Here is a 14,126-nt window from a genome sequence, read left to right on the forward strand (position 1 = left end):
CATCTCTCGATATTCAACTGCTGTGGTCCAGTGGTTAGCACGTTAGATTACGACACCGCCGACTGGGGTTTGATCCTCATTTGAGAAAATATATATATATATTTTCATTTTTATTGTTGACATATAATACTGTTAGGGTTGTTGAACATTTGAAGTTCTAAAGCAGCTGTTTTCTTAAAAAAAAAAGACGTGATATTGTAATTAGAAACTGAATTGGAAATGACCTTATTTTAATATAGTCAGTCGTGAACTGAAGTGGGCCGGTCTGAGGCTTGAAACTCCAGGGCTGAAAAGGAGTCCCACTCCGGCCTTCGATGAGTTTAATACTTTTACTCCGCTAGATTTTTTATGTGCTGCATCGTGTCAAAATTATTGATAACGGTTCAGAAATAGATCATAACCGGTTATTGAAGACAATAACTTATCGTAGAGGTGTAAGACCTCGCCTGTCAGTGCTCAAAAAGCAAGCGGGATAATATTTGCATTAGTTTATTTGCTATAAATGCTCATGCTGTTTTCTTGGCGATCTGAAAATTTCGTACATAGCCCAAAACTAAAATATATATTGCAACAGCAAAAATTATTGAGGTCATCTTCAAGTCTTGCACAACAACATGATATATTGATTATTTTGACAGGTCAAACTTAATCTTTCGTTTAATACACATTTAGTGTTTTTCTGCTCTTTTAGGAAAGGGCTGCCCTGAATCTTTGAAAGTGTAATACACAGTTTCTTAATTATAAAGTTGTTTTTTTCATTGTGTTTATTTTGTACTTTTACATCCCGAGAAGCTCTTCAGTTCTGTAGCTGATTGTGACAGAACACTTCTGCCTGTTTAATATAAACTGAAAAATCAAGCACTGGAAATTTGTTGCTTATTCTGTGACCTCAAAACCGAGGTACATTCAGAACTCTGAATCCAGTGTACCCCCTATTAATCAATAGATCACTTCATTTACCCTCTACATTTCATTAATTCCCTGATTCTGTTCTGTGGATAATTATTCAAACTTTTGTTTTACTGTATAGTTCAATTACAGAGAACGCTTATTTCTAACGGTGCTTTCACACCTAAACATTTGTCTCGTTTGCCCAGTTAGCGCAGTTCCTTTGGCATATGTGAAATCATGCTCAGATCCGCACCAAATCAAGCGGTCCAAGATCGATTGAGTAAGGTGGTCACAGCTCCATTGAAACGAACTCTGGAGCAGATCGATAGTAGTGAGAAAGCAAATGTATGAGAAAGTCTTACCTCTCTGATTTATATTTGGTGATGATGTCTGAGGATGTCAAAATTAAAGTGCACCTTTTCGCTTATTGTTTATCATCATAAATTAAAATAGCATATAAGAACTGAGCGAAATCCGTGAAACTCATAAAAATAAAACCCTAAAACTCTGACTATGTGAGAAGTTTACGTGCACATGCCTTGGTCATGATTTGGTCCGTTTAGAAACTTTGCTGTGTGAAAGTGAACACCACCATATACAAAAATAAACATTGTAATAATTTTAATCCTTGTTTCAAAACATAGCAATCGATCAACAGGTGTGAAAGCACCCTAAAGAGTGTTTAAAGTCTAAGGCCCTGTTTACACTAATGCGTTTTAAAGTTTGGCTACGGTTACGTCATCCGTCTACACTACGCCGAAGTTTTCGAGCGCCTAAAATGGATGTTTTGGAAACGCTGGAGATGCCGTTTTCATTCTAAAACGCTGCTGCTCCATCTCAGTATGGATTGGGGAAAACGGAGACATCTGAAAACGGAGGCGGGGCTGCCGACATTCGCCTCTCTGATTGGGGCTTTTCCTCAATATTAAGTAGCCTACACAGTTAAAGTCCTGCATCCTCTCCTTGTGAGTTCAGACTTCACAAGATTGATATAGAAAACAGACTCCCGAGAACATATTGGGTACAGTTTCAAAGGGAACAGTGTACTTTATAACCTTATTCACATCATGCTGGCTAGATTTTTTCACTTTCTTAACAATAAAATAAAAACATGAAGGAACTGCTATTTTCATTTTGATATTAACAACTTAACAGACGGCAGAAATGTTGAGGCGTTGTGCTGCATATAAGAGCATCATCTTCACTGTATGCGTATTCATAACAAAACGGAGCCTATAACATTACTGCCTCCTTTCATTTTCAGTGAAAACACGAAACATACCATCTCTTTTGCTGAATATCAGTTTTAATAATCACTAATGGCCATTAAAAAGTATAACGTACAGTAAATTTATACATTATAGGAAATAAAGGCAAGCAATCAGTCAATATACAGAATGTACGTGGTTCCATTAATTATTAATTTTTCTTTGCGCTCTGCCAAACAAGTTACCCGAGAACAAGTAATAAATTCAAAAGACCAAAGTCGGGGAATATGTCATTAGATAAAGACAACAAGATGAATTAAATGTCACGTTTAACAAATATAGTGAGATTACATCCAGAGGGAGATCCTTGATGAACACTCTTATCTGGGTAGATGGGCTGCAGCGCATGCCAGAGAGTGTGTGTGTGGTCACGTGATGTGCGTTTTCAGTGTTTTGGTGTGGACGGAGAGCTGTTCAGAAACGCTGGGTGAAACGCTAATGTGGATGCGGATCATTTTCATTATAAAACGCCATTTTAAAACTAAAACGCACTAGTGTAAACAGGGCCTAAAATGACACCTACTCATCAGGCTGCTTAAATAATCTTAAAAAAAAAAAAAAAAAGAGAACAAATATAAGACAGACTAGACTTCTACTTTGATATTTGGAGTCCTTGAATGCATATCTATTAAAGATTCGTCCACATCATATTAAAATTTACAAAAAGGGATTTCATATGCATAGAAAGAATATTTCATGCAAGCAAAGTGTCTACTTTCAGGTTTCAAATAACTTTTGTGAAAAATTCGGTAAAAACAAACGTGTAAAAAAATCCCATCATTATTCAGCATAATAGATCCCTTCGTGTAAAAATTTAACAACCTACTAAATCTGACCTATTCCTTTTCAAAGATGTGAAAGAATAAGTGATCATACCAGATTTAAATGCATTTTAAATGCTGAATAACATCTTGCTGACAAATAAGTGGTTGGAAGAAAAGTGGCAAAGCTCTAACACTTTAGATCTTTAAATAAAGCCTTTTAATATGTAATCAAACAGTTCTTGTACTGAATATTTCTGATGAGATTACTTGCTATGTATTACATGCTATTTTAAGCAGTTCTGTAAACAATGTTTAACATGTACAGTACTGAAAAGAAAGAAAACAAGCTTTAATTGGACCCTTTTATTCTTCTGAATTCCATCAGTAAATACAAGTCATCTTATATAACAACATACTAGGGGTAAGAATCTTTAGGGTAGGCCTGTCACGATATCTTTTGATGTACAATATGTTGTACCAAAATATATTGCGATAAACGATTTTATTGTCATTTTTAGACCATTTTATGCCACTCATTATATAATGCCGGAATGACAATATAATATCATCACAGTGCAAGTACACTCTTCCAAAGAGATTTCTAAGAATATTTAATTTAATTATAGTCATTTTAACAATGTAATAATGGGGCATTGGTATCAGAATGTGAAAACACTTATCAGTGGCGGTTCTAGTTTAAATGGCATTATAAATATTAAAAATAAATACAATTATTATTAACATTATTATACAATTACTATTAAAAATAACACCCCTAACATCTTTTTTTCTAGGATAACCACTCCAAATTAATACATTTGCATGAAGTAAATCGTATCTCAATGCTTTTACTAGGGGACATTTTTTTTGCACCGTCTCCCCATGCTGCCCTCAGAAAGATGCCGTCCTGGACCATCGCCTATAATGCCCATGCCTAAATCCACCACTGATGCATATCCTAAATAAATAAATAATAAATGTTAACAAAAAAAAGTGAGAGATAAAAAGTAATAGAGGCTGCGATATCTGCTACCAGATCTAGTTGTCTGGCACCCACATGAAAATATACTATAGTAATTTATAGTAAATACTAGTATTTTTTTAACCATACTGACACTGACACCTCTGATAGAGATTGAGATGTTGCACAATTAGCTAAAATGTTGCTAGAGTTGGTTTTTATGTATGAGCAATATATATTGCATCACCAAAAAAGATTGAGGACATGTTCATGTGTTGCGCGATAAGTCGATATATTGATTATTGTGACAGGCCAACTTTAGGGACTTCACGATCCGATTTCAAAATATTCTTAACTACTTCTTCCAAAAATTCTTAACTGATTTCGAATACCGGCTTAAGGACATTTCCCGACCGATTGAGAGAAAGAAATGGCAATACATCGACTAGGCATGGTATATGAACTGTTTTCAAAGTATACAGCGATTTGGAAAAGTCAAAGTTTTAAAATCGACAGAATTTTCTATTATACCGTTCCTACAGTATAAGTAAGGGTTATAGAGGATAACAGGATCTCCAGCAGAGAATATCTCCTAAGATGCTATTTTTAATTTACAGAAAATCTGTTTAATAATTCTGACTTCTATTTATTTATTTATTTATTATCTATTGCCACATCAGCAACTTATGGCTATTTATGGCAAAATGAATATACATAAAAATATTACATGATAAATTCGTATTACAATAAAAAGTTACTTAGACAAATATATAAAATAGAAAGCAATAAAATTCACACAAAAATATATTCATATATTCAAAGTTAAATATGACTTTACAGTTCAATTTTTGATAAATAATTTAACCAGTTAAACTCTGCTGTTATTTTGAAATTTCCGCCTGGATTTTGCCTACCCAAATTTAACAGCTTCCCAAATCTACAAGCAGAGGTGTAAATGCAAGAATTTGGTATCATTTTAAAGAAACCCTTTGACTTTCCATCAAACACTATTGAAAGTGTTAAAAATAACTGTATATGTTGTCTGTGTTATAATAAACACCTAAAAAATAATAATATTAAAAAAGAGGCATTTTTTTGTATTTTTTTTATAACCTCAAATTTGAAAGTGTACCTTTTAGGTTCTGTGTGGTTTAGCGTGCTGTAAATTATTTTGGTGGTTCCTGCACATGTCTGAAATCATAGGAAAAAGGAAAAATGTCTACCATAATCTATGCAAAAGTTATTGTATAACTGGTTACGATTCTTCCTAGTGGTCCTACTACTAGTGGTCCTTCCAAATCTCTTTATAAAAATGTAGTCTAATAGTATTCAAACTTCCACATTACAACAAAATATCATGGTAGGAGCAGTCTGGCAGTGATTACATTTATGTGGTGCTTCATTATTCAGTAAATACAAATGAGTCAACCTAGAATGTCCAATTCGACATCTAGTATAGACCGTTTGATCATGCCTGATGTCAAATTTATAATTTGCTAAGTGTATATAAATAGCAAAACAAAACAGCGCAATCTCAGTTTTTTCCAACATCGTGCAGTGCAATGTAAAAATATTATACTAGCATGCATACTGCAGATATAGTAATAATAGTAGCATCACACTTCAGTCCACCTCCAGTTTCCAATAGAACAGAAATTGTGCACTAAACTAGATGAACAAATGCCAAAAAGCCCAACTCAATATGTCTTCCGTCATCAGCTGTTGATCGCCATAATGATCAGAAAGATCAATAAAACATGCGGCATTTCAGGACACAGCTAATGTCTCTCAATTAAAGCTAAATATGTTCCATCTGCCTTTAAACTCAAACCAATCAGTTATCATCATGGGGGGAAATATTTCAACAATCACACCACAACAATTGGTCACTGAGCTGGAGATCGATGCTAGCATACACCACCACTGTCATATGTAGGCTAGACATTCAGCAAGTGATCCATCACAATTATGACTTTCCATGGCAACAGCAAAGCCTTGACTCAGGTGTTCTGAGCTCTTCTTTACAAGCCGGATGAGTCAGGATTGATCATGGTGTGGTTGACATTGGTCCATACTGTCATTTGCGATATAAAAGGGAAACTATAGTGTTTGTCTGAGGACAACAGGGGAACAACAAATAAAATAAAGTGAAATTAAGTGGGAGATTTTTCTGGAACATGGAGGAGCTTGGTTAACAAATCAATAATATTCAGTTCAAAATAACCGATTCAGAGCCAGGGCATCTCCTTAACCCTAACCAACATAAAGAGGATTAGCTGGATAATACTATTAGCGCCGATTATTTATACCCTCAACTGTATAAGATGTAGATCTACACTAATATTCTGCGATAAGCATTATGCATGGAGGTATCAAAGATGTGCCTTCCAATGAAACTAACGATTTTGTATATAGAAAATTCCACATGCAACAATCTATTATGATTGTTATTATTCATCACCTCAATCTGCATGTCATTTCCTCTGCAGGGCTCAACAATAAGGACTGCCCGGTGGCCCGGGGCCAGCGTGAAAGACACTCAGGACAGTAGACAGGATTGTTACTGGCCCCTATCGGCCAGTAACGATGAGAATGTTTTTTTTTTTGTTTTTTTTGTAACCTGGTAACAACCAGTACAGTGAAAAGATGGCAACATGGTGGCAAATTTAAACAATGAGGCTAAAAGAAAACGTTTCTAAAGGCTTAGAAGCAGACCATTACATGGGTACAAAATTAAGAAACTGAAAAAAAGAACAAAAAAAGTCAGTTTGGCAAGCCATTTTTATAAAAAGTTATTTAGAATTGCATTAAAACACCAGCACATTTTTCATACTGCTCTTTCATTTGCATAAAATCTTGAATTTTGCTCATTATACATTTATTAACATATTTAAAATGTTTAAATTCTAGATTCACAGGCATAATTTTGCCACTATTTAAAATATGTGGCTAAGAAATAGCTATTAACTTTTTAGTTTTTTTGGTGGGGCTAGTGAAAATTTTGACAGGGCAAGTAAAAATCTTAAGCAATGGCCCGATCGGACCCGTATAAAAAATCATTAGCGTTGAACCCTGCTCTGTAATATAATTAAAGCTATAATGATCAAGGCTGATATTAAAAGCAATTCAATATCTGTACTTTCCTTTTTTGGCGAAATGTCATCCAAAATAGTAACTCACAATCATTCGGCATAACAGATTTATTTTCCGTAAAAAAAAAAAGCGAAGCAACACAACGTAATTATACATCACAACATATTTCAAAATTATCGTACTAGCATTTCCAATGTACATATCGCAGACACATTTGATAAATGACATTTCTTTTATGCATTGGTTGTTTTTGTAAATGTGGCCAATCAGATGAGACCGTAATGTCTTTCTTCCAACCTCCCCAATAGTTGCTGTTCTGCTATTGGCTGGAGTGGCCCAAAGGTGAACCCAGAACGAGGGATGCACCAATACCAATACTTGGATCGGATATCGGTTCGATACCGCATATTTTTCCAGGATTTGGTATTGGGCAGCTGGTACAGATCCAAATCCGATCTTGCGTGTGCGCTTTATTCTGTGTTTATCTGCCAACTAAGCCATGAAGGTAGCCTATTATAAGGCACTAGAACGTTGTTATCTAGACCAGTGGTTCTCAAACTGTGGTACGTGTACCACTAGTGGTACGTAGGCCTCCTTCTAGTAGTACTCGGAGGAATGAAATATGTCATGTACATGCTAAACACATTTTAAAAAATTATCAAAAATTATCTATATAATATGCCATATATGACATATAGCCTATATTTCTGAGGTAATCTGCCACGTTTTTTTTTTAAGTGTGCAGAGGTGTAGCTGCTTTACTGGGCCTACTATTGCATTTCAATACTGCTCATTTTGGTGGTATACTTGGAGAGATATTTTTTTTCTGAGGTGGTACTTGAGGAAAAAAGTTTGAGAACCACTGATCTAGACCTACTATATCCAAAATGTTCTGAAGCCATTCTACAGTTTAATTACAGACGAATATCCAAGTGCTTGAATTCATGTTCAGTACAGCACTTCCCTTCGTAGCGCCTGTTAATCATTCTCCATTTATTGACAATTCAAACTGCGCGTCACATTTATGACAACACAAAAAACTTCCTCCAAGATTATTTGTTCCTGTTAGTTTAAATAATAAGTGGAGAAATGGATTTAGTTTTGCATTAAATGGGTTCATTTTGACCTGCAACATGGAGTTCATTGCTGTTTCTAAATCATGTTGCGCTGTGTCTGTTAGCAGATCGCATTCGCAATACTGGAGTAGAGAGGGTTATTACTAGGGCCAGACATAATCTGCGGACATTTTTTGCTATTTCTGCACAGAATTTTGATAAAAATCTCAAACCATTAAACTCAATGAAACCGAAATGTTTGATGAGAAAAGCCCCAATAATAGACTGGACAGATCCTCAACGCGCTTTTTTCTTCTATTTGAGCTGCTGTTTTGGAAATGTCTGCTGATACCGGAGGGCTTCGCACAGTATTGGGATCGGATCTGTACCAGTCGATACTCACATTTGGTATCGAGAACAGATTGGTTCCAAAAAAATGGTATCGGTGCAACCCTACCCAGTACTGAAATACAAAAATACTAATGATGAGAGACAAGACGAGAGAGGGAAATGACAACAGTCAATCATAGTGAGAATATCTGCTGAAATTTTCACTCATTTATATAGTTTTAAAGGCTAACTGTTTGCAACTTGACTGTTTTTTTTTAGTCTGAATTTGAAAAACGAAAACCTGTTTATTATAGATTACATAAATGGTTTAAAAACATAGCTAAACATGCGCCAGTGATGTAGTGGTTAGTGCGTTGACACATGAATTCTGGTGCTCACGGCGACCCGAGTTCAATTCCCGCCTCTCAGTCCTATGCCGATCCTTCCCCTTTCTCTGCTCCCCATGCTTTCCTGTCAATACTCTATACTTAACTATTCATTAAAAGTGAAAACCCTGAAAAATATTATTAAAAAATAAAAACATTTAAATTTTCGTTTTTTGGGGGAAATGCTTTACCATAAATAGTGTTGTTATTGCAATAAAAAAGCATAATTATTATTTTCACTTCTTTTCAAAAACAACTGGTAAAACTTAGTAGTTTGAAGGATATGGTAAAGTATAAAGATTTAAAATGACAATTTAGTATTTTGGGACTGCACTGTGATACTTATATAGAGCCTTTTTAATAAAGTATATCATCAAATAATTCTTTAATTCATTTTTCAAACATTCAGAAATTAATCTGAAAAGTTTTTTTTTGCTAAGAACACATTTAAACTGGGCATAAAGCAAGAATATAACACTTTTTAATGCTTTATAACCCTCTTACCTTCAATACATTTCAACTCGCCTTTATTTTTATAGCACTTTAATACAGATTGTGTCAAAGCAGCTTTACATAGACAGAATTCAAACATTAATAATGTGAAGTTTCATTAAAAACATAGTTTAAGCAAAAATGAAAATTCCCTCATCGTTTACTCTCCCTTTACTTTCTCCAACTTACAAATCTGCTTGAGTTCCTTTCTTCTGTTGAACACACAAAATATATACATTGTGAATAATGTTGGAGAGCAGCAGCCATTGACTTCCATAATATTTTTATTCCGACTCTGGAGATCAATGGCAGCTGGTTTCCAGCATTCTTCAGAATATTATCTAAATCAGTGGATCTCAAATTGTGGTACGCAGGCTTCCTTCAAGTGGTACGCGGAGGAATCGCTGAATAATTCAAGTAAAAAAATGAACATTAACCCTTTGACACGTTCGATAACAACGATGTGATCAGTAAATTGATTTTAATAAGCTAAACATTTTTTTTTTATTTTCATTTCTCTGATGTTTGTTAGGTATTCTATCATTTGAAGATATTTTCCTTCCCATACTTGTAACGGTTGTTGGGGGCGTATCTCGTATTTTTATATCCCAATGTTGAATCACTTGCTTCTCTGAAACACGTAGCCTACTCTAACGAGCAGTAAGCAGATCTAATTTCTAATTTAAATATGTAAAACCAATTCATATATCTAAAATACAAATTAACGTTTAGATTTCAAAGATAAACAAATAAGTCATATATACAGACAATATATATTTAAAAATTTATCAAACAGAATTATATATGAATATTGTGACATACAGTGTAAAATATTTATAAGGTCCAAGAAACATTTGCAGGTTTTGATGAATAGGCTACTTTATGATAATACTTTACAAGTATGTTTTTAAAAACAGTGCCATTTTTAATTAACTTTTAAAATCACATTTGAATTTTAACATTGACGTTTTATTTATTTTTTTTTACCTGTAATTGTGGTATTGTTCAAACTATTTATTATGTTTAAAGTGGCTGACAATAATAAATATACATAATAATAATAATTATTCTGCCATGTTTGTGAACTGTGCAGACCTGTAGCCGCTTAATTAGGCCTTCTATGTATTTAAATACCAGTCATTATGATGGTACTTGGAGAGACTATTTTTTCTGAGGTGATACTTGGTAAAAAAAAAAAAAAAAAAGTTTGAGAACCACTGATCTAAATCACTAAAGTGTGCATAAATGGTGAAGAAATGTTCATTCTGGGGTGATCTATCATTTTATTGTGAAACAAGTGTAATATAGTATTAAGGATTTCCATTCCAGAGAATGACAGCAATATTGTTCATCAGATCAAGTAAGTTTAAAGTCAGTTCACACATTCATAATAAATGGTCACAGTGATGCCACAGTTGATAAAAGAGCATTTCATTGAGCCATTTTGTATGTGTTTAAAGTACATTTTAATAAAAATAAAAACAAAATCACTATAAAGAGCCTTTTGTTCAATGGAAATGTCTTTCAATGAACCAGATGCCAATTAGGAACCTTTTTGGATTATAAAGTTTCTAGGATACAATACTGTTGTATACAATATTGCAATCAACGCTGCAATAAAAGCTAATCCCCAGCCCTAGCTTTTCTACAAGAAATAAAAATACATGGATATTATTTGAGAAAATTCCTCATCGATTTGCTCTTTGCAACTATTTCACATCAATATATCACCAGCTTGCACATAACCCAGGCTCTCGCTCGCACCCACACACCGAAAAGGCAAACTCTACCAATCCTGTCGACCGAGTCGCCCCCTCGAAAGGCTGTCCGCTCATCTAGAAATTTCTCCATCTCCATTCCTCAACGGTAAAATGCAATCGGAGTTGCTGAAAATCTCACCGGTTCACTGACTCACCAGTTCTACCGCTCACAATCGGCCCTCCTCATATCAAACCACTATTTATAACACAACAAATCAAATGACCTCTTAACATAAATGCTCTTCTTCACATCTACGGCGTTTCTGCAGGAAATCATGCTGCGTTTAACTGAGAAACACTGCTTTACAGCTGCTTCAGAAACAGATCTTTAGCATGAAGATACCTACAGAAACACCATGATAACAGAAGTCAGTCAGAGAGAGAGAGGGTTTTGTAACATCTTGAAGTGCGTACAGCAGCGAGGAGCCCGATTTGCATTTAAATAACCTGTGACTAAAGCTCATCCAATCTGAACTCTCGCCCTGACCGATAAAACGAGAGTCAAGAGGTCGGGTCTGTAGTCCAAAGTCAGAGTCAATGTATCTGACATGATGAGGTTTATAAACCTAAAAGCCCGCTTTATCGGAGAGGAGCAACTGATTTGATGAATACCTCTCATTATGAAACCATCACATCTGCTGCGCAAGTATCGCATCTGACTGACGTGTCGATGTTAATACAAACTACTACAATTCCTTGCTGCGCATTCATATGCTCAAACTGGAGTTGTTCTGGAAGCTTGGGGTTATGTAAGATTTCAAACTACTGCAAATAATGTAATTAAACTATTTAACAGCAAATCAAATGTTTAAAAGATCATTATTCCAAATACTATAGTGTCTTATCTGCTAATTCGTCATTAAACTATTAAAATGCATTGCATTTATTGCTTGTTGGCTATCAAGTGGTTGTTCATTGTTCATCCATAACATTGATTTCTATTCATAGATGTGTTGCATACGCCATCAGCTTTTGTGATGCACTGTAAAACAGTTTGTCTCTAGATCCAGAGTCAATGTCTTTGACAAAATCAATGGGAAAAACTCATTTAACCCAACGGCTGATGAACAAACAGTGGATGGGAGGAAGCTTGGAAAGCATTTTCCAGAAGGGCTTATGATAATGAAACAATCAAACCTGCATTAAGATCTGCTGTGAAAATCCCATCTGACTGGCATGTCGATATTAATGCAAAGAGCTACAGATCTCTGATACACAATTTGATTTGCATCCACAACACACTGATGCATTTTGCAAGCGTGAGCTTATATAAGCATGCCAAACAATCCATGCAGAGGAAAGTGTAATCATCAGCTGTACTTTTTGTGTGCATCATCATCGAAAACAAATATTTGGTTTATTATTGTTTAATTGATGTCATGCAATACATATTAATTTATTATGATTTTTTTTTTTGGAGAAGTTATTATTAACAAGGCTATCAGTAGCCCCTAATTGGTATGATTATGACAACACGCGGGCTGTACACTCATTTACGTCGCCTTGTGTTCATGCACCATCTGCTTTACACTGACAGACAATACAATGTTTCATTGTGGCATCAATTAATCTGGCCTTGCGCTTACCTTCAATAGAGATCACATGCTCGCGAATCTGGTTCTGGAGGGCCAGGTCATCGATGCGCTCGATCAGGTCGTATATTGCATAAATGTTCGGGTGGACGGACTCGAACCGATGGATCTCGGCTCTGATGGCTGCTGAGTTGGACAAAACGAACTGAGAGCCCGGCGGGCCGGACTGCGCTGCAGGGCCCGATACGGTTCCCGAGCCAAACTGACCCGCCCCGGAGCTCCCGGACGATCCGGATCCGAACTGAGGCGGGATTTGCTGAGGAACGGGCACCGGTGCGGGTACCGTGCCCGGGGTGGGCATGGCGGGCTGGGACTGCTGAGAGATCCCGGACACTGACACCGAAACCGGGACGCTCGACTGGTAATTCATCGTTGTGGATTGAGGAACCGCTCACGGGAATAATAGAACTGCCGCGTTTGGAGTGGTTTTGGAGAGCGCGCGACGAATCCGCACAGCACACACTGTAGTTTGATGAGGAATGATAACTACTATATGTGACGCATCAATGGGTTTCCAACAATCCGTGCGCCTTGCTCATAATAGCAAAACTTCAGTCAGCATCATTGTTCCCAGCGACGATCTCGCTCTTTTGCGCGTGTCCTGTCCTTTTTTTGCACACAATGAATGTCTTTCAGATGGACACACCTTTGTTTTTTGGGCGATCTTCTGGACCGAATCTCTCTCTGTTTTGCTTCCCAGCCTGAAGCGAACACAATGAGGCCGGTTATCGCAATGCGCCCGAGTCCATTGACTGACTGAATGCGACGGTTCTACTCTGAAGTCATAAACACGTTTGAATCCTCTTTTGGTCCAAGAAGTCCCTCCCCGGCCCCCACCTCCATCCAAACGATGTGGAAAGTTTGATTCATTTAGCGAATCGGTTCACTTATTGAACCTGTTCAAAGAGTCGAATAGCCGTTTTGTTTGAGTTTTTTCTCAAAAGGGTGCTTATGTTTTTATACATAAATTTACGTTGATATCAGCGATAATTCTGTGAAATTTCGAGCTCAGAACTGATGTAAAGTGCTCACTCATACGTAACTGCACATTTACAATGTAAAAAAAGAATCTGACAGGAAAATAACGAATCTCTAATTGACGTTGCAGTTTATTAAAATTAGCACAGACGTCATAATTTTCTTCAAATATGAAAACAAGCGAAGGAATAAAATCCTGACGTTACCTCAGATAGGCTATATCCTTGTCAATTACAACGTTGTTTTGATTAATTCCTTGCAATACATAAGTTATCATTAGGTTTGCTTATTAAATGTATCATGTAAGACACAAGACACATTTCTGATCCTATCTCACCTAAACAATCATAATCACAATAATAATACAATCACAATCACAATAATAATAATATTATCTTATTATTATCTTATCAGATAATAATGACTGATCAGCTATAATGACTCATTAAAAACTGTTCAGTCTATTATATTGAATGGTGGAAACAATGCTCCCCATTCGGCCGTCTCGATTGCAATATTTGTGAAATATAGTAAAGTAAACACTATTGTTTATTGT

General features: G+C 35.8%; 1 protein-coding gene across 3 annotated transcripts in view; it reads right to left on the reverse strand.

Annotated features, from left to right (window-relative positions):
- The window catches only part of agap3 (ArfGAP with GTPase domain, ankyrin repeat and PH domain 3), a 985,397-nt gene extending 972,027 nt beyond the window's left edge, over nt 1-13,370 (reverse strand). For all 3 annotated transcript variants that reach the window (XR_012399506.1, XM_017353885.4, XM_073940988.1), the window contains exon 1: nt 12,587-13,370. Coding sequence is in view for 2 of the 3 variants with exons in the window: in XM_017353885.4 (XP_017209374.1) it covers nt 12,587-12,962 (376 nt within the window). In the remaining variant the exon portion in view is untranslated. The remainder of the gene's footprint in view (nt 1-12,586) is intronic.
- Between the last annotated feature and the right edge of the window lie 756 nt (nt 13,371-14,126).

This window comes from Danio rerio, chromosome 24 (genome assembly GCF_049306965.1).
Source record: "Danio rerio strain Tuebingen ecotype United States chromosome 24, GRCz12tu, whole genome shotgun sequence".
Lineage (NCBI taxonomy): Eukaryota > Metazoa > Chordata > Actinopteri > Cypriniformes > Danionidae > Danio > Danio rerio.